Source organism: Neopelma chrysocephalum, unplaced genomic scaffold, assembly GCF_003984885.1.
Source record: "Neopelma chrysocephalum unplaced genomic scaffold, ASM398488v2 Primary Assembly neopelma1_175, whole genome shotgun sequence".
NCBI classification, from domain to species: domain Eukaryota; kingdom Metazoa; phylum Chordata; class Aves; order Passeriformes; family Pipridae; genus Neopelma; species Neopelma chrysocephalum.
In genome coordinates, this window is record NW_020897837.1 from 50955 (window position 1) to 78823 (window position 27869).

General features: G+C 49.3%; 1 protein-coding gene across 3 annotated transcripts in view; it reads right to left on the minus strand.

Annotated features, from left to right (window-relative positions):
- Positions 1–273: 273 nt before the first annotated feature.
- The window catches only part of DPYSL2 (dihydropyrimidinase like 2), a 59439-nt gene continuing 31843 nt past the window's right edge, over positions 274–27869 (minus strand). For all 3 annotated transcript variants that reach the window (XM_027701927.1, XM_027701928.1, XM_027701929.1), the window contains exons 5-15: positions 23739–23903; positions 22810–22871; positions 21619–21699; positions 20686–20754; positions 16171–16291; positions 12803–12959; positions 12516–12657; positions 12176–12346; positions 8824–9003; positions 4214–4379; positions 274–3203 (exon numbers count right to left, since the gene is read on the minus strand). In XM_027701927.1, the coding sequence (XP_027557728.1) occupies positions 3112–3203; positions 4214–4379; positions 8824–9003; positions 12176–12346; positions 12516–12657; positions 12803–12959; positions 16171–16291; positions 20686–20754; positions 21619–21699; positions 22810–22871; positions 23739–23903 (1406 nt within the window). In that variant the 3' untranslated portion in view covers positions 274–3111. The remainder of the gene's footprint in view (positions 3204–4213; positions 4380–8823; positions 9004–12175; positions 12347–12515; positions 12658–12802; positions 12960–16170; positions 16292–20685; positions 20755–21618; positions 21700–22809; positions 22872–23738; positions 23904–27869) is intronic.

A 27869-nucleotide genomic window follows, 5' to 3' on the forward strand; every position in this document is an offset into this window, starting at 1 on the left:
CCCCAAATTCAGAGCTCCATCACCCCAAATTGAGAGCTCCATCACCCTAAATTGAGAGTTCCATCATCCCCAAATTCAGAGCCCCATCACCCCAAACTGAGAGCTCTATCACCCCAAATTCAGAGCCCTATCACCCCAAATTGAGAGCTCCATCACCCCAAATTCAGAGCTGCATCACCCCAAATTGAGGGCTCAGTTTGGATGTGCTGGAGGCACCAGCCCAGGACTGCAGGGACACAAACACCCATCACCTGGAGACACAGAGGCACCTACTGAAACAACAACATTTTGTCTTTATTAGGAGTTCCCATGGTAATATAACACGGAGTTCTTCAGGAATAAAACACAAGACTTGGGGTTGGGGGTGGGGTGTTTTTGCCATTGAGACAATGGTCAAATATCAGGACTTCTCTTGGTCTACACACATGATCAGCTTTAGCACTTACAGCTCCTCCACTCATGGTTCACAATCACAAATCCAAGGGTTAAATCCACCTAGTATTAAATCCTACCTTCTTTTTTTTATTTTTTTTTTGTAATTTTATTTTTAGAGCTTCAAGTCACTGCGGTTAATTCGTTAATTAATTAATTAAGTCATTGTCTTTTTTTCTTTTTTTTTTGTCGTTTTTCTTTTAAGCATTTACATAATGACATTCATTAAACAGACACAAAGCAGACGAGCTCTCACAGGAAAAAACATGCTTACATAGCCTGCAAAAACCTTTTTTTTTTTTTTCTTTTTCGTGATTTTTTTTTTCTCCTTTCGAGAACAAATTTAAAACTTAAAAAGTCATCATGAGTCAGCGAAGGAAAAAAAAAAACAAGGAAGACTTAAGTGAATACTGAAGAGCCGCAAGTGTTTCGTAGAATTGAAACTGCAATTCTTTTTTTTTTTTCTCCCCAACTCGTTTCAAATTGATTTTTTAACATACAGGTGACAAAAAAAGAAAAAAATTAACAAAAAAAAATAATGAAAATAGCTGCAATATATATTAAGTTCACGGATTACTTAACAAACAAAGTGCAAACTCCTTATGCAAAACTAAAAAGACCCAAGAGTTGAACCTAAATGCAAAATGCAGGGAGGAATATGGCAAAGTTTTTCTTAACTTTTGTGTTCAGAGGGGTCTAAAGGAATCAGGTGCTGCAGCTGGGAGGGTTTGGGTACCTAAGGAGCTTCCAGATCCTTTGCAAATCCCAGCTTTGATACTTCATGACAACAAATTTGGTATTTGTTTAAAAGCCTTCATATAGCTTTTCTTCTTTCCTAAAAGAACCTGTAAACACCATTTAAGAAAACACACAGAACTATGAAAAAACAATGCAGGTGGCAAAGTACAAAGAGAAGAGAAAGCAGAAGATGCAGCCAAGTGCCAGGGCAGGCAGAGAGTGGAGGTAACGTGGGTGGCAAAGCTCCCTGTGCTCAGAGCCAAGTCCTTGGGACTGCCCAGCCCTCCAGCTGGGGAAAAATGGGAATCTAATGGTGCAGGTTTACCCTCCATGTCCTGAAAACAAACCTCCAGTCCCAGGGCTAAAAGACCTCCAGCCCCAGGGGATGGTTTAAGGCCCGGATCCCCCTGCCTGCCCCAAAAGCTGGGGCTCCTCCCTTCGTTTAAGGACCGCTGATGGTCGCTCAAATCTGAGGAATCTGCAAAGGGTGGGGACCAGCCAGGCCTTCCCATGGATATGTGCACAGATTCCTGCAGGAATGAGAGGCTGGGACACTCAGCCCACGTCCAGGAGATTCTCAGCTGCTGTGGGCCCAGCGAGCTGCTCCGGGGCTCCCAGTTCCAACAGCTGGGCCTCTGCTCCCCGACTGGAACTGCCACAGATGCTCAGGCAACACCCCCTGACCACTCTTTGGGTGGGAGCTGAAGATCAGCTCTCACAAAGCTTTAAATAACCTCTCACTGATGGCCAGGGAGGGGGTTCCTGCCACGGAAACCTTTCAACCAGCCCACAGCCCCCTGCTCGTGGAGATCCACCTCCAGCAACCAGAGACAAACTCACTGCTAAAAACTTCTCCGAACGCTCCATCCCAGCAGCTCGGGTGGTGTCCAGCTCCTCTGTTTGCACCAGCTCAAGACCTGGTGGGGCTGAGGTGAAGATCAGAGCTCATGGACCTGCTCCACGACCTATTGCAGCTACGTGGCAAGCGATGGCTGGAATGATGCAACCAAGGGACACCTGAAGGCCCAGGGTGGCAGTGGCAGTGACACTGGCGGGAGTCCGTGACTTGGATGAGGTTCGGGAAGAACAGGGAGGTTATTCCCCAGTTCTCAGATAAGGCTTCGTAAACACAATGGTACAAACGTGTTAAAAACACACACACACAAACTGGTACAGAAAAAAAACAACCCACGAGTTGCCTCAAGGACCCAAGTTGCAGCGAATTCCAGAAGAAAAAAGAAATCAAGGAAACAAAGGAACCCGACAGAAGTCCCCAAGGATTGTGGCTCACCCAATGGCCGGGGTGATGTTCTCTGGGAATTCCTAGTGCTGGGTCCTGTTTCTCTCTCCTGGCAGCAACAGCTCTCCAGTGACCTCAAAGGTGGTGCTGGGAACAGCCACGGGCAGGCTGGGATTCGTGTCCCTCCGTGCTTGCCTAACTATCCTGCTGGAACACAGAACCCTACAGAATATCCAGTTTAAAACCCTTGAACTACTCTTCTGCTTGACATTTAAAAAAAAAAAAAAAAAAAAGCTTTTTTATTTTTTTACATTTATTATTTCTTTATTCTTTTTTTTTTCCTTTTGTGTGTGTGTGTCTTAAAGGCAGCTCCCGGGAAATTCACTTTATCCTTCCTTTATTAAAAGAAAGATGCTGAATGGGACAGAGGCCACATATCTCAAATACCCTCTTTACATTTACTCTTGCATGTCAGAGGTGCCAAAACAGGGTTTATTTCTTTAAATGTGTAAGGGGGGGAAGTGAGAGGGGGTCGGTGAAGATGAGGAGGGAAATCTGAGGGGACTGAAAGAGGCGCTTTTACTTCAGCCCCCCCTCACTGGTTGCCCGCAGTAACTGTCACAGGCTCTAAAAGAATCAAGAAGGGTCTCCAGGTGCCCTGGCCCCCTGGTTTGCCTGGTGGGCACAGGAGGGGAGGGTCCTTAGCCCAAGCTGGTGATGTTGGCACGTCCGCCCGGCGGTGCCACGATGCGCTGGGTCGTGCGGCGCGGGATGTTGTCGTCGATCTGTGCCCCTGTGGGAGAGAGAGAGGGAACTCAACAACCCTGGGAGTGCTCCAAACCCACGTGGATGTGCCACCTGGGGACGTGGGTTCGTGCTGGTGCTGGGTTATGGTTGGACTTGAGGACCTCAGATGGCTTTTCCATGATTCCACGATTCTGTATTTGGAGGAAAAGTTCCCACCGGCTCCCGGTGCCTTACTTCTGCTGAAAGCTGTTCTGCATCAACAACCTCTCTCCCCTGAACACTTAAACCACCCAGCCCTGCACAGGGAGGGTTGGTTAAATGCTTTTCCCTTAGGGAGCCTTCTTATCCCTTTTTATAGTTTGCCCTTCCTGCACTGGAAAAGCAGCTGAGAAATCCAAGCTGCCCCATCCCGGACCCACAGCTGGTCCCAGCTGGCAAAGCTCTGCTGAGGTTTGTGACACCTGAAAAACAGACCTTGCCAGCCTCTTAAAAATAGAAATTCTCACTTCTAAACACAAGGGCCTGAAGAGACAGGACAAGGGGGAATGGCTTCAAACTAACAGAGGGCAGGGTTAGATGGGATATTGGGAAGGGTGAGGGTGGTGAGGAGCAGGGATGGAATTCCCAGAGAAGCTGCCTCACCCCTGCAAGTGTCCAAGGCCAGGTTGGATGGGGCTTGGAGCAACCTGGGCTAGTGGAAGGTGTCCCTGCCCATGGCAGGGGGTTGGAACTGGATGGGATTTAAGGTCCCTTCCAACCCAAACCACACTGGGATTCCCTGATCTGCCCTCTCCAGACACCCAGACGTGGAGCCCAGCACGCCCTGGGGTGCTCAGCATTCCTGCCACGGTATGAGAAGCAGCAGGACCTTATGACAGCTCCTGCACTGCTCTTCCTCCTTCCCAAAGAGATGACACCTCCCATCTAAACACACCCCACAGCCTCTCCCGCCGCCTCCCTGCTCCAGCAGAATTAATTCCCAGTACGGGAGCACAAACCAGCAGCAATTCCATGATTTCCCAGCAATAAACCATTCAGCCTCATGAAATCCCATACCAGACAAGCTGAACCCAGACTGGTGCAGGTTCCTCACGGGGGGTGCCTGCTGTTTGGCAGGGGAGGTCTTGGCTGAGGACGCCGGTGTGACCGTCTTCGGTGTCACCGACACTTCGCACACGGGGCCGTCGTAGAGGCCTCGGGGGACACCCCTGAGCTCAGCCAGCTGCAAACACAGAGCAGGGCACAGAGCCTTCAGAACACAGCCCCACAGCCCCCAGAGCACAGCCCACAGCCCCATAGCCCCCAGAGCACACCCCACAGCCCTCAGGACACAGCCCCTAAACCACAGCCCCACAGTCTTCAGGACACAGCCCCCAGAGCCCCCAGGGCACAACCCCACAGTCTCCAGAGCACAGCCCTACAGCCCCCAGACACAGCCCCACAGCCCCCAGGACACAGCCCCAAGGACACAGCCCCAAGGACACAGCCCCACAGTCCCACAACCCCCAGGACACAGCCCCAAGGACACAGCCCCACAGCCCCCAGGACACAGCCCCACAGCCCCCAGAGCACACCCCACAGCCCTCAGGACACAGCCCCACAGCCCCCAGGACACAGCCCCCAGAGCACACCCCACAGCCCCATAGCCCCCAGGACACAGCCCCACAGCCCCCAGAGCCCCCAGAGCACAGCCCCACAGCCCCCAGGACACAGTCCCACAGCCCCACAACCCCACAGCCCCCAGGACACAGCCCTACAGCCCCCAGAGCACACCCCATAGCCCCACAGCCCCCAGGACACAGCCCCACAGCCCCACAGCCCCCAGGACACAGCCCCACAGCTGCCCAGATGTTGCTAAGCCAGTGACACACATTGCAGGGCTGGTGGTTGGTAAGAGGATTGGGAAGCCCACGTCATCTGCTCTGCCTGATCCCTGGGGAGCTGCTCCATATCCGTGTCTATTTTGCATCTATATCTATATTATATCTATATTTTATATCCCTACCTATTTTGTATCTATACCTATTTTACATCTATATCTATTTTACATCTGTATTTTTCTTACATCTAAACCTACTTTACATCTATACCTATTTTATATCTATGTCTGTATCTATATTATATCTATACCTATTTTACATCTGTATCTATTTTATATCTATACCTATTCTATATCTATACCTATACCTATTTTACATCTATACCTATTTTACATCTATACTTATTTTATATCTGTATTTTTCTTACATCTATACCTATTTTATATGTATACCTATTTTATATCTATTTTACATCTATACCTATTTTATATCTATTTTACATCTATACCTATTTTACATCTATACCTATTTTAAATCTACACCTATTTTAAATCTATACCCATTTTATATCTATACCTACTTTATATCCGTACCTATTTTATATCTATATCCATGTAAAACTTGGATGTGCCTCTATCCAACCCAACCAGTTCTGCAGCAAACAAGGTTAATTTGCACTATTTTCCTGCAAGTTAAAAGCAGTGTTTCTGCAGCCTGATACCTTCCACCACACTAAGTTGAGGGGTCTCAGTCCAGGAGACCCCCAAGGCTCCTTGGCAATATGGACCCAGTGCTTTGCACTTCCAAAAACCCCACTGTTGGGTGATCTGTGGTGTGGGACAGGGTAAAGTGCTGTACCTGACTCTAGGTAGCTGGTGCAGCACAAAAATCCTATTAACTAATGCTAAGCTTAATTAAATTAAACACTCCAAGATTTTTATGACTCCAAAAATTAAAGCATTTAGTACTTCAGGACAAAAATCCTGTAATCCTGTAAATTAATATGTGACACGGGACGTGCTCTGGACTGTTGTGGCTCCAGCCCACAGAGACACCCAGTCTGTCCCCTGCCCTGCAGGTGCTGCCCTTTAATGATCCCAACCTTCCTGCCGTGGAATTAAAGGCTCTTGACAACTCCCAAATGCAACTTCTTGCTCCTCCCCAGAAAGCAAAGAGGGCAGGAGGGCCCAGGGGAGCCAGGCTGGCTGCCCAGCCCCAGCCCGGGAGCTCCAGCTTGGCTTAAATGCAATTATTCCAGCTGAGATGGTGCCCAATTGGATTGAGAGGTCACACTGGTGCTGCTGGGGGAGACAGAGCACAGCAGCCCCTGGGGATATGGACTCATCTGGAACTCAGTGGGGCTGAGCTCCGGGAGGTTGGAATTGGGATAACTTGCAACTTCTTCCCAAGAACTATCAAGGGAAGATCCCTTGCAAGAATTGAGGTCCTGGAGCAGGTCCAGAGAAGAGCAACAAGGCTGGGGAAGGGACTGGAGCACAAGTGCTGTGAGGAGAGGCTGAGGGAGCTGGGGCTGTTCAGCCTGGAGAAGAGGAGGCTCAGGGGAGACCTCCTCACTCTCTGCAACTCCCTGACAGGAGGGGGGAGCCGGGGGGGGTTGGTCTCTTTTCCCAGGCAACCATCAGCAAGACAAGAGGGCTCAGGGTCTTCAGCTGGGCCAGGGGAGGTTTAGGTTGGATATTGGGAAGAATTTCTTTGCAGAGAGGGTGATCAGCCATTGGAATGGGCTGCCCAGGAAAGTGGTGGATTCTCCATCCCTGGAGGTTTTTAAGCAGAGACTGGATGTGGCATCAGTGCCATGGGCTGGGAACCACGGCGGGGTTGGATCAAGGGTTGGACCCGATGATCTCAGAGGTCCCTTCCAACCCAGCTGATTCTCTGATTCTATGATTCTTCCCAAGAACTACCAAGGGAAGATCCCTTGCAAGGAAGGGGCAGCTGAGCTGGGCCCAGCAGGGCTCCCACAGCTCTGGCTCTGCCCAGGAGAGGGCAACACCAACCCTGGCAGTCAGCTCTCCTCAGGAATGGGATTCATCCAGAGCTGAAGCTCTCAAACCCTCAGCAGCTGAGCTGAGCTGAGCTCAGTCACCTCCCCCGGCGGACACACAGCGAAAGACACTTTTTATTTCACAGAATCCCTTCCCAACACTTTTAGCTGCTTCAAAATAGCAAATTCTCCCTTTGAAGCAGTCAGGAGGCTGTGCCTGTGACTCACAGTCACCAGACAGGAGCATCTGATCCTATATGTGACAGCATCATGTCTCCAGAACAATAAATGACAATAAATGACAATTCTGGATTGCTGCTGCAAGGTTTGATATATAAATGCTATTAATAACTTCTCTTGGTACCTCTGTGGCACATTATCTACATGTCCAGACTGGGGGGTTCCTGGACACAGAGTCTGTCTGGATGTCCCAAGACAGAGAAGAATTAAAGGCAAATAATACTAAAAGTATTATTAAAAATATTATTTAAATATCATTATACTATTATTTAATGTATCTAATATTATGTACTTTTACATTTATTAAAAACTGTTCTATTTTAAATATTATTAACTAAAAATATTGTTTAAATATTTTAAAATATTAAAAATAAAATATAAAATAAATAAAAATAAACATATATAACATTATTATTATAATACTATATATTATTAAAATATTGATAAAATAAAATAAAAATATAAAACATCTACAACTATTATTAAAATATTTAAGTATTATTAAGATATGATTAAATAAAATTAAAAAGTTGTAAATTAAATAAACATTTAAATATTGTTATTAGTAAGTTGTAGAATATTAATAAGATTATATTAGAACTAAATTATATTACTAAAAATAAGAATAGAATATTATTAAAATAGTAGTATAATGAAACATTATAAAATAAAAATATTATTAGAAAATTAACAAAAACTATTAAATATATTATATATAATATTTAAATATATAATATTAAAAATATTCTTTTAATATTATTAGAAATAAGAATATTAAAAAGTATATATTATTAAAATTAAAAATATTTAAATTAAAACGTTTAAAAAAAAATCGCTAAAATAAAAATATTATTAAAATAAAAATACTATTAAAAATAAAAATATTATTAAAATAAAAATATTATTAAAAATTAAACTATTATTAAAAATAAAAATATTATTAAAAGTACAATTTGCAGCAAATGCAAGCTCAACCCAAAGCATGGTTTTGCAATGACTCAAGTGAATAGCAAAAGCGAAAGAGCAAAGGGACAGATGTGGCTCCTTTCCAGAGGACATTCCCTATTGCAGGAGCGTGGCCCAAGCCAGGGGACAGCAGCTGTTTTCCACCCCCTGGCACAGCCCAGCCCTGCTCTCCCCCTGCTCCAGAGCCCAGCCCTGCTCCAGAGCCCAGCCCTCACTCCCCCTGCTCCAAAACCCAGTCCTCACTCCCCCTGCTCCAGCCCTGCACTCCCCCTGCTCCAGAGCCCAGCCCTGCACCCCCTGGCACAGCCCAGCCCTGCACTCCCCCGCTCCAGAGCCCAGCCCTCACTCACCCTGCTCCAAAATCCAGCCCTGCACTCCCCCTGCTCCAGCCCTACACTCCTCCTGCTCCAGCCCTGCACTCCTCCTGCTCCAGAGCCCAGCTCTGCACCCCCTGCTCCAGCCCTGCATTTCCCCTGCTCCAGAGCCCAGCCCTCACTCACCCTGCTCCAGAGCCCAGCCCACACTCCCCCTGCTCCAAAATCCAGCCCTGCACTCCCCCTGCTCCGGAGCCCAGCCCTGCTCCAGAGCCCAGCCCTGCTCCAGAGCCCAGCCCTGCACTCCCAGCCCTCACTCACCCTGCTCCGGGCTTTGATGCGCTTGTAGACGAAGTCTGGGAAGGGTTTCCTGGGGATGTACCGCCCCGAGCCCTCAGTGACGTGCAGGTTGCCGTCCTCCAGCACGATCTTGCCCTGGCTGATGACCACCAGGGGAGAGCCACGGCACTCCATGCCCTCGAAGATGTTGTACTCCAGGGACTGCAACACATGGGGACAGCACAAACACATCAGGCAAACTGATGTCAGGCAAACACATCCCCCCGGCAGAGCTGGGCTGGATCAGCAATCACTGCTCACACCAATTCCCTCAGTTCTAAGGACAGGTGGAAGCAAACTCAGCACAGCTTTTTTTACCTGAGCTGTGTATGCTGTGATTTATAAGGATGTAACACAGGCTGGTCTTTATCAGCCTGAAATTAGTAAGGATTTGTTAAGGCAAAATTTCCTTTGGAACAAGATTCATAAAGAATCCCAGAATGGTTTGGGTTGGAAGGGACCTTAAGGATCATCTCATGGGCAGGGACACCTTCCACCAGCCCAGGTTGCTCCAACCTGCCCTTGGACACTTCCAGGGATTCAGGGGCAGCCACAGCTTCTCTGGGAATTCCATCCCAGCCCCTCCCCACCCTCCCAGGGAAGAATTCCTTCCCAATATCCCACGTAAAACCATATGGCAGCCACAGGGCAAGAGGAAAAACCCCTCTGTTTAAAGGCATTTAGGCACCTCTCTCCTGTGGACTGCAGGGGATTTGGGAGCCCAATAAAGCTTCACCTAAGCTTCATACTAAAAATAATGAGCATTCTGAAAATCTCTGTTTCAAACCCAAGTTTTGGTCGATGGCTCAGGGGCCAGGACAATCTTGTTTCACTCTAATGGGATTGCTCATCCTCAATTAACAGGATTGGAAACATCACACACCAAGGAAAAAAGGGAAGTTTTAAAGGAATCACTGCAAATGTCACACCCATGGAGCCTCCTGGAAGGAGATCCAACCATGTTCTATGGGGACTGTTACTCTAGTGACCATCTGAGTCAAATCCAGGACTTTTTTACTGAGTTAATGATGGAGTTTGCCCTTGAAGTGTGTTATAAGTGTGGACAGGCTTGACTGCAGCTGTACAATGAGCCAGGCCAGCGGTTAAACCGCCCCTGAACCGGGTCCAGCCTGAAAAAACTTGTGGTGGCAGAGGAGGAGGCTTGGTCAGGAGCTTATGGATTAGGCTGGTTCCAAGAACAACACCATCTCCCTCTCTAGCTCCCAAGGTTTCCTTGCCAGAGAGTGGCAAGAGCAGTGTGAATTCTTGGGAAATATCTGTGACTTGCTTGAACATTTAAAAAAGTAACAATCATCCAAGGCCACATAATGACTGGGGCTCCCTGTGCCACAGCACCCTGTGCCTGCTCTCAAAGGGCCTTTTGTTCCAGACTTGACCAACCCAGGACTCCTGGACTCCAAAGGCATCACTTGTATCACTTTCTCTTCTAACACAAGGCATTTGTGCAGCACGAGATACCAAAAAATACAGAATGACAGAATTATTTAGGTTGGAGATCTGCCAGGTCATCGAGTCCAACCTGAGCCTGATTCCCACCTTGTCCCTCAGCCCAGAGCACTGAGTGTCATTCCTTGGACACCTCCAGGGGTGGGGACTCCACACCTCCCTGGGCAGCCCCTTCCAAAGTTTAAACACCCTTTCTGTGAAGAAATTCCTCCTGATGTCCAACCTACACCTCTCCAGACCCTTCAGGGGTGATGCCAGGTACAACACCAGGGGCAGAGGTCAGAGATGGATTTGCAAAGAAGAAGAAAAAGCTGTGATTTCTCAAACAGCTCTTCAAGCTCTTGGAAACAAGGCCCTTCACCCTCCCTGGTGTTGGCCCAGTTTAAGGCTGCAGCCTTTGGCCACAGCTGATCTCTCACGTGCTGTCAGAGCTTTGGGGGGTCTGCAGACAGAAGTATTTCTGAATGGAGCTGCTTCTCCTTCAGCCTCGCCCAGATCCACGTCTAAATCCCAGAGTGAATCCTGACTGCACCGGGGCACATCCACAGGAGAGAAAGTCTCTGAGTTCTGTGTTAGGAGATGTAAAGAGCTCAGGACATTCCCTAAAGACAACAGCCATTAAAGAGCAAGGATTTTCCAACACTCCACCCACCCAGCTACTCTCTGAGCCATTCATAAGCACAAAACCAGGCTCAGAGCACTAAATTTGGCACCTAAAAGCAGTGACTGCCTGGGCTCCCTCCTCTCTAAGTCATTCCTCTCCAGACTGGAAGGAGTCTGGAAGCACCTCTGAGGTGCCTGAAGTGACCAGACTCCTGGAATTCCTGTCAGAAGCCCAAGCAGAGGCAGGATGAAGCCAGGCCATCTGTGACCAATTCTGACACTGAGTTCAGTCACAGGGAAGTGAACCAAACCTTTTAAAAATAAAAAAAAAAACAAAACAAAAAAAAGTTTCTTTGTGAATGTGCCCAGGGACCCAAGTGTGGAAGAAAACGTTGCTCCTTTAGCTCCAGAGTGAATGAAAGCATTCACGGGGAAAAAAGAACAAGGAGGTTTTTTCCAGGGAAACATTCCATAGGTTCATGGCCAGCAGGGAAACAAGTTGTCAACAAATGCAAACAGTGGCTGCTTTCTCTGAGCCAGGGCTCCAATGTCACGGGGAGACTCCAACCAGCCCTTTGCTCTGGGAATGCTCTGAGGATTCCCACAGGCTGGGACAGCTTTTGCACTCCAGGGGTCAGGTATGAGGTGTGGACACAGCAAATTGTATCTTTAAGTGCCACCACAACGCTGCAGAAGAACCAAGGGGAAGGTCTGGTTGGTTTGGGTGCTGCTTTGGACCTCCCTGTGCCAACTAACCCATGAAGTCATGACTCCAACACATCAGGACATGCTGTGAATCCACTCAGACACTGGGTCTGGGTCTGACTCCAGCAAAGGTGTCCATGAGCTGACAAACCTTCACTGACCCCAGCTAGAAAAGGGATTATTTTCTTTTTTTTTTAGAAAAGGAAAAAATTCCCTTTCCCACTGCTAGAGAGCCTGGAGGTCACAAACAACACACTGTCCTAAGAGGCCTTTTGACATCTTAGAAAATTTAAACAGCCTTCTGTGTGCTCAGATCCAAGCATCCAACACTCAGAAAGAGCAGACAAGCCCTTTGCTCCAGGGGAACCTCTGGGTATTCATGTGATTTCACATTTGGGCTCACTCTGCTCCACACAACCGAGTGTGAGAGCAGAGAGGGTTCAAGGTACGGAGAGAACAAGCCCTGAGCTGTCACGAGCTCTAATTTTTGGCAGCACAGCCTGGCACTGAAGAAGAGGGGAGGAAAGGAGCAGCAGGGCAGTGTAGGAGGTGTCCTTACTATGTTGTGGGTCTTGGCAGAGATTGTCTTGACACTGTCGGGGTCCCAGATGACCAGGTCGGCGTCGGAGCCCACGGCGATGCGGCCCTTCCGCGGGTACAGGTTGAAGATTTTGGCTGCGTTTGTGCTGGTCACAGCCACAAACTGGTTCTCATCCATCTTGCCAGTCACCTGGGCAAAGAGCAGAGGAGCCACTGCGTGAGCAAGGTGAAGATTACTCCAAAAAAAAGGGGGAAAAACTCAGTGGAACGACCGTAATGAGTGTCGGGGGGAGATCACAACAACCTCCTGCAGCTCTGCCACCTCTGAGCCCGTGACATGGGTGACATGTGGGACATACCACGGCCTTATCCCAGATGATGGACATCCTCTCTTCAGTCCCATTGGTCCCCTCTGGGATCAGGGTGAAGTTGTCCTTCCCAACAGCTTTCTGAGCAGTGTTGAAGGTGCAGTGGGCACTGCCGGTCACTTGGAGGTCTCCACTGGAAAGGACAAAAATAGGTATTTAAGACATTTTATTGTCACAGGTTTACTCCTACAGGCAAAACAGCTTTTTGCTTGTTGGTAACAAGAGCTGTTTTCTCACCCTCTTGTCTCCCAGCTGGATGAACACAGAGCTCTACTCACCAGGACAGTAGTGAGTTGAGAAAATCAGGAGTGGTTGGGTCAGGACTCAGTGGTGGGGATGTAACAAAAGCTGCTGCCTTTGCCCAGTTCTTGCTCCAGTAATGGGATCCATCAGTGCCCAAGCTGGCTGTGATGGGCTCTCCATACACCACAGTGCCTACAGGACAGGGACACACACAAACCCACTGTGAGCACCAAGGAAGGGGCATCTCCAGCCTGGATCCAGGCAAAAAGCATCCTTCTGAGGGAGGACAAGGTGGGCAGGCTGTGCCACCACCACAGGCTGCAGGGTTGGAAGTAATAATAAAGATAATAATAAAGATGCTGCTCCTGATCAGAGCCTGGAGCAGCAGAATGAGCACAAACCTTTACACAACTGCTAAGATTGGCACTGATTAATTTGGCTTGAAAGGATTAGTGTAAAGATTCATTTTACTGTTTATATTCATTTATTTGTTTATCCTGGACCAAGAACATTATGAAAGAGGCTGAGGGGAACTGTAAGGGCGTGAGGAGATCCAGTCTGATCTAGAAGAAATGTGGAAGAAAAAGAATGAAAAAAATAAGCCTGTAATATTTTTATAAATTCCTATGTATAAAAGACCTTCTAACAAGGCTGGGTTTCTTGGAGCAGGGTCTGTGCATAGAAAACTCCTCTCAGGAAAGTCTCCTGTGTGCAGAGGGAAAATATTGGTGTTCCTGGTTCACAAATGCAGCTCAGGGAACGGAGTGATTCCCTCACAGCAAACCTGTGGCACAACTAGGAAATGAAACTGGATCCTGTGACCCTGCCCAGTGCCCTCCCCACCAGAGCATCCTTCCTGCTCACTAATGGGTTTGGAACCACATGAAGGAAGAGCCCTCGAGGCCAGGACCCTCTGGAATGCACCATCTGCACACCAAGCACATGCAAGATGCTAAAACTTCAAAAGCAGCACGAGCTGGCAGCCCCAGGGATCTGTTCACCAAATGCAACCCTCCCCAAATCCATCCTGTGCCCACCCAGCTGCCTGCTGAGCTCTCCAGGGGCCTGGATCTGCCTGCAGGAGATGTGGGGAGAGGAGACACCAACCCTGAGTCCTGCAGGCAGAAGAGATGGGCAAAGGCAAGCCCAGAATTGGGGTCTTACACCTCTCCATGCAGAGTGAAAATACATATATATTTATTTCACTGCACTGCCAGAGCTACTGTTATGTCTGTGAGGTCTTAAACCAGCTGGGAAAGAGTCCATCAGCTGAGGCAAAATGATGAACTGGCTTCATGCTGCTGCCAGGGCCCCACTGACACAGGAGGTGCAGGAACAGCCTTTGTCAGAGGGTTTCCAGCAGCAGAGGAAGAGGCTTTTCTGACATCACTGGCCACAAATAGGGTTCTGAAATCAGAATAAAGCAAAACACACGCTGGCTATTAACGGCAGGCCTGTTGTGGGCCAGGACATTGGGGGGATTGTTCTGCAGGGAGGGATGTTTTGAGTTCCCAGATTTGCCAGCAACAGAGTCTGCAGGGAATCTCCTCCATACAAATGCCACTGGGAACATCTGGCTTTAAATAACATTCGTTCTTTTCCATTCAGCAAATCAATTCTGGCTTGTTTTTGCCTTGGACAGTCTTCAGTTATGTTTCCTCTGTTGCCTGGGAGGGCAAGGCTTGTGTGTGTGGCCCTCCTGGGCTACTGCACAGCATTTAAATTGAATTATTTTAAATAAAGGAACAGAGAATGGTGCACCATCTATACCCCAATTTCTCCTTATAAGGAGAAAACACAATTTGAAGGAGAACTTTGTGTTCTAGCTCAGGAGTCTGAGTGAAGGGAGTCCTGTGGGTCATTCATCTGGGAGAATCCCAGCACCTTTCACAGGCAAGACAACATTCAACTGAGCCAGGTTGTGTTTTATGGCTTCTGTGACCCAAGGGTGTGGTCCCTCATCCCAAAGCCCCACTCTACTTGTAGCTGGTCAGCACCAAGAAGGTGTTTTTTTGTGATGCTCCCCCTCTGTGGTGCCTGTGCCTGCAGTGTTTTATCTGGAAAAGGGAAGGGATGCTCCCCTGCCTCACAGGATTCAGCTGCACAACGACAGCAGTTGTTTTCTGGGGTGATCCAACATTCAGCCACTTTGCTGGGTCAACACATCCTCCTTCAGCACCATCCCCACCAGTGGAGCTGGGAGAGGGAGGTTTATCCCAAACAGCTCGAGCTGCTTCCACGCCACAAACAGAAAGAGAAGCTTTGGAAATCATTCCTCCTCTCCAGAACTCACTTAACAGGAATCACGGGACCAAAACCCTCCTGAGCCAATGCACAGACACAAATCTGTTTGCTGCAGTAGGAAACCAGCTCTTCTCACACCAAACACCCAGATGGAAAGTGATGTCATTTGTGTATCCATCCAGGCTTATTTGGACTGCATAAAATCAAATCCAAGCCTTGGGAGGAAAGAGGGGGGCAAATCATCCCTCCTGCTTACTCACCCACCCAGAGCTGCTTTAAATAGAAATGAAGGGTTTAGTCACAGGATAAAGCAGGAGACAGGCACTCACTGTGGGGAACCCCCCCTCCTCGAGGGCAAGGCAGCAGGGACGGGGCTCCTGCACCACTCAGAGCAGCTCAGCTCCCTCCCAAACCTCAGTGAGAGAGGAGAGACACGAGGCAGCAGCACCCACTGCAGCTCTGAATGTTGCAGAGTTATCAGAGGGGGTTGCACTTCCCAGCCTGAGCCAGCCCACTGATCCCAATTCCTGTGAGTTATCAGAGGGAATTGCACTTCCCAGCCTGAGCCAGCCCAGCCTCCTGATCCCAATTCCTGTGAGTTATCAGAGGGAATTGCACTTCCCAGCCTGAGCCAGCCCACTGATCCCAATTCCTGTCTGGATGTCAGGCTGAGAGCTCCAGCACATGAGCAGGATCTATTCCACAAGCACAGTGGGCAGCTGGATTCAGCTTTGGCTACTCCAACTAAATCCAACAGGGCTAGTGAGTGAGTCAACATCCCTGTCAGGGCTCCTGGAATGACTTCTGACCCCGGGAGGATCAGCAGAAAGCACCAAGGAAAAAGCACAGCAGCTGGAAGCTGCAGTCTCCCAGGGGAGTCACTAAATGGAGACAGCAGGGAATGACTCTGGATAACAAGGCAGCTCAGTGTGGGAGGATGAGTGTGAACAGAGAGGCTCAGGATGAACAGAAGAAACAGCTCCTGGCTCTGACAGGACCACTGAACACTCCTCTGGGGGAGATGAGACAGAAGCAGTTGCTTGGGACCTTTTAAAACAGAGCCTGGACGATAACACTGGAAAAAGAAACCCTTCCTGTGGGGATGGAGCTGATGCTGGCAGGGAGCTGAAGTGCATGAGCTCAGAGGGAAACAACTCACCCTTTTTCCTGGCCTGAGCAATGACATCAGCGGCGCTTTTGCTCATCACCTTGGTGATGTAGAGGGGGCAGTTGGTCTGGTTGGCGATGGTGATTGCCCTGTTCACAGCCTCTGCCTCCACCTGAGGAACAAAGGCAGGTTAGGGACAGCCCAGGCACCCTCAGAAGGTCACAGCAGAGTGTGCAGATGAAGCACTTCCCACCTCTCCAGCTCTGCAAATTCCAATTTATAGTGTAACCACGGCAACTAAACGACATCAAGCTGCAGTCCCCTCTCATCACCACCTTTTCTCCCAGGCTGCTCCAGAGTTTCTCTGCCAGCAGGCAGAGTCTGAGCTAAACCAACACTCCAGGTGCTCTGGGTCAGAGTGATTAAGCCCCTTCTTTAACCCAGACAAAAATAAGCAACTAAATGTTGACTCAACAGAGCCACTCATGGCCCAGCCCCCCCAGGAGGGAGATGCTGCACCACACACCCTGGTGAGCCACGTTTGCAAACAAGCCTCCTAAATTGTACCTTCCACTGCAATCTCTGGCTTGGGATCTGACAGAGTGTGAACCACCCCATAAATCAGCTCCTTTTCCTTTTCCATGGGCACAGGGATCAACCTCAGCAAAACTGAGGGGCACGCTGGAACTGCAGCCTCGGGATGATCAGCATCACCCTGCAGGTTTTCATGGATCACACCCCCTAATCAGAGGATCCAGACAGGGATTTAACAGCAGGGTGATGCTCACAGTGCCATGGAGAGCAGAGCCTGCAATCCCACAGACATTTTCCAAGCAAACAACGGAGTAAACAAACCCAGAGCAATCCACCACCTGATTCCAAAGTGCAAGAGGCTCCCAGCACCTCCCACAGACTCTGGAGGGGTTGGAACACGCCCAGCACCTGTGAAAATCTGCTCTGCAGTGACTTATTGCAGCCCAAGCACCACAAACCCTCCTCATCAGTCCCAGAATCAGAACAGGCTGCCCGGAGTGGTTGTGGGCTCCTCATCCCCGGAAGTGTCCAAGGCCAGCTTGGACAGGGCTTGGAGCAACCTGGGACAGTGGAAGGTGTCCCTGCCCACTGAAGGGGGTGGCACTGGGTGAGCTTTAAGGTCCCTTCCATCCCAAACCATTCCATGAGTGTGTGGCTGCTGGCTCCTAACGCTGTGCTTGGAGGGAAAGAATCCCCTGGAAAAGAACCCCCAGCTCAGGGGGCTGTGCATGGACCACACTGATGGCCAAGTGTCCAGCACAGCTCTGCTCACCCTGACAAAGCCACCACTCGCCCCCAGGCCCTGTCTGCAGCTGGACTGCTCAAAAAATCCCACCAGGACAACAGCTGGGAGCTTTGAAAAGCAGAGCAGCCCCCCCAGAGCCACCCTGGTGGGTTCTGGTGGCCAAAGGGTTCCCCAGCCCCAGCCTGTCCCCAGCCAGGTCTGTGACTGACCCCCCCAGGCAGGAGGGGGACTCAAGGGGATATTTTCAGGTCCAGCTGCCCCAGGCAAATGGAAAAGGCTGTGAGGGAGGCTGTTTGTTCCAGGAGGTTTGACTCAGGGTGTCGCAGCCAGGAGCACTCAGGGGCTGAAAGCAGAGCCAAGAAAAGCACAGTTGTCCCTTCTGAGAGACAAGGAGGGGACTCAGCCAGGCCAGGGCTTCCAGGCTGTGGAATTTGTTACCCAACTGCCCATTAAAGCAGCTCCTGGAAGTCACATTTCCACTCTGGTGCCTCAGTTTCCCCCCCATGCAAAGCAGTGGGATAAAACAACACACACACACACCAGATTTTTGACCAAACTGCAAAGCAGCAGGAGAATATTCTGTGCACAGAAGAGAACAAGGCTGCTGAATTCCTGCCTTGTGCCCAGATGCTATGGTGACAGGCACATAACAATAACCCAGGGACTAGTCCAAAGGGGAATGTTTGCAATTACCAGGATGCAGCAGAAGCCCTAGCACAGCAGTTCTCTTGGACTGGGGGGAAAAAAAAAAAGAAAAGAAAAAAAAGACAGACATTTCCTGGAGCACTTGGCCTGCTTGTGCTTCCAGCGTTTTTGTGGCTAAAATAAAAACAAAAAAATGATGGAGAAGTCATCAGAGAGTGAACTGAGCTGTGAGGGGGAGAGTTCTCCAGAAAGTGATGGGTGAGGCTGACTGGGGATGGTGGGGTTTTAACTCGGGCTCTGCTTGGTGGCTGGAACAAGGTGCTGAACGTTGTCACCTTGGCTCAACCCAGGGGAGTGAGGTGAGCTAAACCTGAGTCAGCTAAGCCTTAACTCAGTGATTCCTGCCAGGCTGGGAATGCAGATGTGCACGTTCCAAGACACAAACACACATGGCCAGAGCCTGGCTGCCTCACTCTGCTGTAATTCCTGCTGAAATGAGGGGGAGTTTTGATTTAATCACAAATATTTCAGACTTGCTCAACGACTCCTGCTAGCTTGGTGTAGATGGGAGTCTGAGTTAAGCAGCTCTTCAGCCAGATGACAATCAGCACTGAGTGCTCAGGATGGGCTTTACATCCCCCGAGGGGCAGCATGACAAGCCAATTCTAGTGTCAACAGCACCCCAGAGGGACACAACAAACATCCACTCCTGCTGAAGTCAACAGGAATTAGGGATGTGCTGCCACCCTTGGAATCTGGGCTCTATCACCAGCCAGCCTGGAGGGAGCTGGATGTTTTCAAAAGCACAGAGTCACTCCCACCTTGGAGGGAGGGAACCAGATGACATCGTTTCCTGCCCTGCTTCCTATGACTTCCAAGGGGGAGAATTTTGGATCAGATGCTTCCCAGCTCTGGGCAGAGCACAGCTGAGCTCAGCTGCACTGAGGGACAGCAGGGAGAGGCTTTCCTGCTCCTCAGCTGGGGCAGCCACGTGTCCTGGGGCAGCTTTCAGCTGTGCTGGGGGAAAACACAGCTCTGCCCACACCAACCAGCCAGGGGAACACACAGCTCCCACTTCACAGCTCCTGCTCCACAAAGGATGAGCTTTGAAGCAGCCAGACACCACTTGGCTAGCTTGATATCCAGATTATTGAAGGTAGAAGCAGCCTTCCTTTGGAGCCAACACAACTTTAGGGGTGCCCCAAGTGTCACATCAGCATCTGCTCCCACTCTCCTGGTGCAAGCCAAGAAACACATTAAAATTTAAAAAAAAATAAATAAATAAAAATGCAGGGATGAGTGACTGGAAAGCTCAGTGCAAGTGTTCACTCACAAATTCAGGAAGCAAAAAATCCCACACAAATTCTGTGAGGATTCATTTACTGTCCAAGTCGAGCATTTTTCCCCCCTTCCAATGATTTATATTCCCTCTGGATGCTGCTTGTCTGAAGCCAGGGGAGGAAAGAGAGCAGGAGCATGAGGGGCACGTGTGGCTGGATGATCTCACCCCCCCCCCAGCTCCCAGCTGCCACATCTGGCAGGCAGCAAAGCCCCAGGAACTTGGAGGAACAAAAAGAACTGCTTGTACAGACCAGATGGGCTCCACAAACCAGGAATGCCACGGTGAGGTGTCCAGCCCAGAAACACTGAACCACTGGGAAGGGAGAATGCAATGGGAACCAAGCCTCAAAGGCAAAGTTTCAAGGCTCTTTCTTACCCTTGAGATTTATTTCAAAAACTTAGAAATTGGGTGCTGGTCCCTAAAGAAATCAATGGGGAAATATGAAGGTTTACTCTATTAAAGTGGACTGAGACCTGAGCATTATGTTCCCTTTCTGTGCCTTCAGCAAAGCATTTAATCCCTTGGTGTAAAAAAAAAGAAATTGGTGAAAATGTCATCAAAATAACAAATATTACAGGAATGGAAGTGATGCCAGTGCCCAAGACAATGTCAGGATGTGGGCATACATTAAAAAATCCTGCTGATTCACTGGAAGTCTGATAAAATAAGGACCAAGAGAGAAGCCCAAGAGATTGGATCTAGAAAAGTCAGTGGCAGAATCTTGCCAACACAACCCCAAATTCAGGAGTCTTTATTCACTCAAAACTCAACTGGAAGTGATGGGAAACTAGAAAAACTTCAGGGTTTAGCTCCCTAAAAACCCACATCATCCATCAGAACGTGGCATCCTGCAGGGATTCCGTTTTAAAGTGTTCCTGAGCAGCAGCTGAACCGAGGAACTGCTGATTGAGGTAAACCTGTGCTTCAGGTTGAACATTCCCTACAGCTCCCAGAGCAGGATTCCAGTCTGGAATGTGCCCAGTCCCACCAGCTGCCTCCATTCTCAGTGTTTATGGTGGGCTCTGTGTAGCTCCAACACATCTCACCTCGTTTTAGGCACCTGATGTGTGAGCAGAGCCTTCACAGATTATCTCCAATAATTAACAGAAAGGGATGAGCTTTTTCCAGGCTAATCCCTGGAAGTGTCTCAGCCTCTTCCCTCACCCCTTGCAGCAACAACGTTCACAGCCAGGATGAAATCCTGTTTCCAGCCACATTCATCCCAGCAGGAAGCACTTGATGGCAAATGTGAAGATGTTAAAAACTGGGGGGGGAAATGCAAAGGCAGGGAAGTCCTCACCTCCTCAGGTCTGCTCAGCACGTGCCCTTCAGGGCCTGTGATTCCCAATTCCAGGATCCTTTGCTGCTCCTAAAGCAGAAAGGGGGGAAAAAAAAGAGCAGGAAAGAGATTTAAGGCAGCAGCAATTTTTCTTGCAGCACACACAGCTGTTGGGAAGGGGTACAAGTGAGATCCTCAGCATCTGTGCTGGGTGAGAATCACACCAGGGCCCTGCAAACAGAGTCCTGTCCAACTTCCCTTGCTGACAAGAACCAGAGCTCCCAAAGCCCTTGCTGATTTGTTCACAGGAGGTCAAGGAAACCTTTTATCTGGATTTGCTTCGTGCTGGGTTCACAGCCCCTCGACTTTCAGTTCTCATTTGTGTCTATAAAACCATCTCTGAGAGGTGGCAAAATGATCTCTCAGGAAAAAATCATCCTGCAACTGCAGACAACTGAGCACAGAGACTCAGGTGGGCTCTTTTCTAGTCAGACAACACAGAAATTCTCTGCATGCCTGAAATATAGTGTATAAAATGAGCTGGAGATCAGGTTAAATCCAAATACATTATTAACATTTCTTCTTTGCTGCTGTTCAAAGGCTGAACAGACCCCAAACATCAGCATCCCAGGTACTGTGTGAAGCTTTATCCCTTCCCACTCCTCTTAGTTATTTATTGCACACAGTGAGAATCACTCCCAGTTTTTTACTTTTAGGAAAACAGCCAGAGATGTCCCACATCACCACAAACTGAAAGCTGCCACAAAAACCTGTTTTCTCAGCGACAAGGGGTATAAACTGTGCAAAATGTGCTGTCCAGCTCTGCTCACAGCCCTGCCACAGCTCTGCCACGCTTTTAACAGTGGAGGTGACTCCTTTTGCAAAGAAGGAATGGGAATTTCAAGCCCTCCCAGCCTCTGGAAGGGAATAATGCCCAGAACAAACAGGCCATACCTCGGCAATGATGTCACCGTTCTCGGCGTGCACTTGGGCTGTCGCGCCAATATCCCGGATCACACTCAGGACCTCGTAGATCTGGGAGACAGGGAACACACGTTATTCCAATGGGAACACTCCCACAGGAAAGGCTGGGCCCCAGACTCCTCCAGCAAACAGGGGTTTGCAGAATTGCAGAGAAAAAGAAGCATTAAGAGATGGAAGACGTGGTTTGCTGGACACGCACGACCCCTTTTCCTGCCTGTCACTTCATTCCCTAATTTGTGCAGTTGGATGGTACTGATGTGGCAAAGGAGGGTTATTCAATGGGTTTGGAATATTTACCACGCTAGGGGAAGAAATAACAACAGCAAATGCCCACAGCTGGAGTGATTTTAAAGAACTCCCAGAGTTGTAGCTGCTCCATGCCTTCATTTCCTGGGGCCTGGCATGAAGAACACCCCTTACATTTGAGTGCTGGGTGCAGTTACTCCATGAAAATCCAATGTCTGGAGGTAGGAGCAGTGTGATTCCCACTCCAGCAACCACTTGGAGAGGGCTGAGGTCAAGTAACCCACAACTGGCGCCGTCAATGGGTCCTCATTAAAATGTTTCCAGAGTCATCAGAGATAACTGTGACACTCCGGATCCTCCTACACTGCTCCAAACAACTCCCGGGCATTCCTCTCCTCCCACAGCTTTAGGAATATCAACTGCCTCTCTCAACAGTTCAGATGTGCCCAAATGTGCCCACAGGAACAGCAAACAGGAGGGGAATTCCTTTTTAAGGTCCCAGCAATTCCAACGCCAGGAAGCATCTCAGGACCCGGCTCGGTTTCAGCTCATAAACAGATTAATTAACCCAGAGGTCTCACTGTCCTGCTCTGTGCAGAGGCATAAAGCAGCAATTCATAAAACTGCCACTGCTTCCACCCCAAGGGAGCTGGAATAAAACCTCAGACTTCTCAAAATGAGGGGTTTGCTGTTGCTTTCCCCAGCCAAGCCTTTCAGGGTTCGCTGCTGGTTGGCTTTCATTTTTAATTAAAAATATAATCTTCCAACCAGAGCTCTGGGTCCTGTTGCAAACCTCAGGTTCTGTTACACACATAAAGACTGGAGCCAGAAGAGAATGTCAGGTCCAAGCATATTGAATTTAAACACGTTTATGTGCTTGCAGTGACAGAAGCATTGAACACCAAGCCTTCCTACCTGAGAGTCACTGAGCTGGAAACGATCTTTGAAAGCCATGTACACCAAGAAGGAGTTCACACCTGGGAGAAAAGAGAGCACAGGTAATGCTAGAAAACACAGCCCCCCCAGCAGCCCCCAGCAAGCAGCAGTGAGACAAATAAATGACTTTAATCTGCTGGGAAATGTGCACAGACATGTGTGCAGCCAGGTCACAGCACCCAGCCATGGGGGATGTGTTAACACCAGGGTGAGCCCCTGTCCCAGCCATGGGGACAAATAAACCTGTGAAATGACAATATTCCTGTGCATTCAGCACTGCAGGAGGAAAAATACAACCAAAATACATCACACCCAAAAGCAGAGACTGGGCCTGGCTGATCCCTCGCTCCCTCCAGGAGGGCAATGGGAGAGCTGGGGGTGATGGGTTCGTGCTGCCCCAGACACAGGGACTGCTCCTAAGTCAACTTTACCCCTCCTGCCTCCAGAACCAGTAAAAACTCTGACCCAGCACATGTGGAAAGCACTCACTAGGATGTGAAATGCTGGGTTTTTAAACTACAAACAGGATGGAAAATTCCTGCAGCCCACGGACGAAACACTGAGGAAATTAAAGAGGGGGAAAACCTCTGAGGTCATTTTACTCTGCTTTTCACTTTTAGCAGCCAGAGCTGGATTGTTCCTTCTGGGCTTGAACTTCCCTTGTTTATAACAGTTTAAAAGGCTGCAATTATCAGCTCCCTGCACTAATGAGCTCCAAGGGCCTGCACTGGACACAGGTGCTGCTCTGCATGGCAGCAGCAAGAGAATCACCCCTGGAAAATCAATACCAACTGCCCAGACCTTCACAAGGAGCCAGAACGGGTCTGAAACACCTTTCTTGGGGTATAAGAGTAAAATCCTTCACATGAAAAATAAAACAAGGAGGGGAAAGGCTTCCCTGAACTTACCATGATCTTTAACCAGAGCTTCCATCTCCTCCTGGACACCTTTATGCCACTCGGTGATATCCACGTGCAGGGAGTAGTCACAGCAGGATTTGCTGTCTGCCCATTCTCTCCACTGGTCAAATGCTGTCAGCAAACTGGTCCCTGGCTCGGGAACCACGTGGTCAACTGGGAAAGACAACCAAAGCACTGGTAAATGGCTGGCACAGAAGCTTCCCTGGGTACCTGAGATGCTCGTGCTGTGCAGAGGTTGGCATAAAAACAAGGCATCCATCCCCTTCCCCTTAAAATGTTTTGAGTTTGAGATTTCTAACTGGTTCCTAAAGCCAGGAAAATTCTGGAGCAGCAGCCCAAGGGGAGAGTTGTTACTACAGCCCCTTCACTGCAACTGGTGCTGCACAACCCCACCAGGAGCACCTTCCAGGGACACGGGAGGACTGGAAGGAAAATCCCAACTTGGAACTTGGAATTGGACCAGAAACAGCTGCAAACAACTGTCTTGTGTTGCTATCATGAAACTTAGACCAGGTTGAATCACCTGGAACAATGGAAAAATGTCTCGTGTTCACTTTTTTAGGACTTTGAATGCTGTTTTCAATGACCTGGGGTGCCCAGAGCTTTAATACGTGTTCATGCTTATCAAGTTCCTGTGATTTCTTTCCCATTCCTAGATCTTTACAAAAAGTAACTTTTGGTTGTTTATTTGAGGGTTGTGATTTTTGTTTGTTTGGTTTGGTTTGGAAGGAGCAGGACCAACAGTTTGTCCTGGTTGGAGAGGCACCTCCTGGAAGCAACAAAGGTCCTGCTGCCTCTGCATCTGCTCAGTTTGCTCCTCACTCCAGCCCAACACTTCAGGTCCAGCAGCCACTGGGCTCACAGGCAGAGCAGCCCCAAAGGGTGACACCAGAGACTTGGATCTGAAGGTTTAGTGTTCCTGGTTTTCATCTGAGCACATGGGATCTCTAAGATCTTCTCTAGACATGGTGAAATAAAAAAAGCAAGTCAGCATCTCCAACCCTGAACTGCTGCTGGGAGAGCAGGAAAAGCCTGTGGGACTTTGGGGGTCACTGCTGGGGAGGAGGAGAGGACCTGGCCTGGTTCTACATCAAAACACACACCAAAATAAATAAAAGAATGCTTCAATTATCAGCAGAGAAACTCGAGGGGTTTATTTTTAACTTCGTGGTGAGTATCAGGGCTGCCATCAGCTCAGCAGCTCTAAATCACAGCTGGGGGAAGAGACACAGCCCTGGGTCCTACTGGAGAACAAAGCTCTGCTTCACCCCCACACAGACATAACAGCCAAGATTTACTGGTTTTGTGCTGCCTTAGGAACTGGATTTACACCAGGAGCTCTCACCCTGCTGCAAAACCAGCACAACCCTCCTGAACAGCCACGAGCTTCGGTGCTGTGAGGACATCTCTGATGTCTGAGCTGTGCAAACACTGTGGAAAGCCAAGAGACGACCCAAAATCATCCCTTCTCTCTCTGGCCACCCCCTCTCCCTTTTGCAGAGGAGACTGTGTGACAGGTTAGGATGTTTCTGCCTTCCCAAATGTGTTGGCCCTGGAAGCAGCACCCCAGCCAAGGGAAGGACACGATGTGCACATATTTGCTGATGTACTGGCAGTGCAGCTGCAGCTTTGATCAGCCCAGGGCTTCAGGAGTGGCTGGTGGTCTCTGTCCACTCCCTGCCCAGCAGAGAAATCCATGCTATGACTGAAAGCTTTGACATTTGCCTGTCGTCTGGCATCACATCAAGGATGTGCTTTTCGGCCACCATTGGGAAAAGCAACCCAAATATAACCAGACAATCAACTGACCTGTTCTTTAAAAAATCATCCAATTCCTGTTCCATGATCTCCTCCTCCCCAGTGGTCAGAATCCTTCTGTTAACTTCCAGACTGAACTGTTTCTTGGCCAGTACAAAGCCCCTTGTCACTCTGCCAAAATTAATCTTTAGCTTGAGTAGAACGAACAACAAGGAGAAAAATAACATTCCCTTTGCTTTACCAGTGGGATACAGAGAACCCCCAGGTCTGCACAAATGGCCTGAACACAAGCACTGTCTTCCTCAGCCCACTGCCTGGTTAAAAAGCCAAAAAAAAAAAAGCCCATTTCATCTCTAACCCATCACAGTCATAAATCCATCCCTACTCAAGGCAAAAGAGCTCTGTCAGCCCCAAGATGATGGATGGCTCGTGGGCATTGGGAAATCCTGCCTGAAGGCACCAAGGGGTTAACACAGAGTCTTCCCAGCCCAGCACAGAGTCCCTAGGAATGACTCTGGAGCCTCCAGGAACGACTCTGGTGTCTGGGATCAGAGCTTTATCACCATCTCAATTCATGCACAGCCCAACTATGACTAATGGGAGGTTGTGGAGGGAGTGGGAAGAGGGGTAAGGGAGCTCTATCAGATCTCTGACAAAGTCAGACCACAGCTGGTTGCAATAAGGGCAAGGGATGGAGGTGGTGGTGCACATGTGCAGCTCCAGGGCTCAGGAATCTCTCAGATGGAAGCTGTGCTGCAGGCACATCTCACAGCAGCTCCCCTGAGCTCCCTGGCAGCCAAACCACCCATCAGCCCCATCAACACACGGCACAGTTTGTCCCCACAGCAGTTTTCTGCCAGGCAAGTCTTAGTGATCAACCACTGCCCCACAGCCACGGGGAAGAAGGCAGCAAGGAGGAGGCCTGGGTGTGCTAAGGGAAGACAACAAAACCTGGGATTAAACCAGTCCAGAGAGACTCAGAGCAGAGCAGAGCACAGGACAGTCCCAGTGACATCCCTGGAGAAGGGTCCAAGTGCTGGAGGTCAGGCTGGAGCTGGCACACAGCACCCTGGAGCAGGATGGACGCTGTGCTCCCACGGGGGAGGAGGCACAGACAGCAGGGAAGACATGAAGAAGGTGGATGTAATCCCAAATTTGAGGTAATTCAGACACAAATGCCAAAGCCTCCTCCGTTTTTCCATCCCTTGTTACAACAGAAGGGACCAACCACCTCACAAGATCACAGCCCACATCCCTACAACCTGTGAGGGTTGTTTTGGGGAGACCAGATCAGTAAGAATGAGCCTAAACCCTGGAAAGGAGAGGAGCCAGGATTGATTCTTGTCCTGCTGTTAAAAGAACTGAGCACTGCAACTGCTCCTGCCTGTTGGGGTGGCCAGGGATGGCTCAGGGAAAATCATCCCAGTGCTCTGGGAGGAAACACAGAGGTGGGAGGAAAACAAAACAGCTTTTTCTTGGAGACTTCAGAGCAGCCCAGAGCAGCAGATGAAAGCTCCGTCCCGCCACATTCCCAGGCTCCCAGGATGACCCTCGGGGATGGATCTGCCACAGGAGCAGGGACACGAGGCCTCCTGAGCCACAAGAACACACAGGGAATCCGGCCAGGGAGAATTCCCAGGAGGGAAAGGCAGAGCTGGGCTGACCCTGCCGAGCCACCCCTCCCGGGGGATCCCATCTCACCATCCCATCTTCCCTCCCTTTCCCTTAGAAAACAGGGATGTGGGATCCCTTCCCCTCAGAAAGCAGGGATGTGGGATCCCATCTCACCACCCCATCTTCCCTTCCTTTTCCTCAGAAAGCAGGGATGTGGGATCCCTTCCCCTCAGAAAGCAGGAATGTGGGATCCCTTCCACTCAGAAAGCAGGGACGTGGGATCCCATCTCACCACCCCATCTTCCCTTCCTTCCCCTCAGAAAGCAGGGATGTGGGATCCCATCTTCCTGCCCCTTCTTCCCTCCTTTCCCCTCAGAAAGCAGAGATGTGGGATCCCTTCCCTCAGAAAGCAGGGATGTGGGATCCCTTCCCCTCAGAAAGCAGGGATGTGGGATCCCTTCCCCTCAGAAAACAGGGATGTGGGATCCCTTCCCCTCAGAAAGCAGGGATGTGGGATCCCTTCCCCTCAGAAAACAGGGATGTGGGATCCCTGGAGCGGCCTCTCACACTCAGGACAAGCTGTGGTCACCCCTCTGTCCTCCCTGATGACCTCGTGCTGCCCAGCCCTGATATTTTCTTCCAGCTCAATTTTTAAACTCCAATCCAGCTCCAAAACCAGAAAAAAAAAACCAAAAGTATTTAAAATAAAAAAAAATTAAAAAAAAGAGAGAGAGAGAAAAGGAAGTA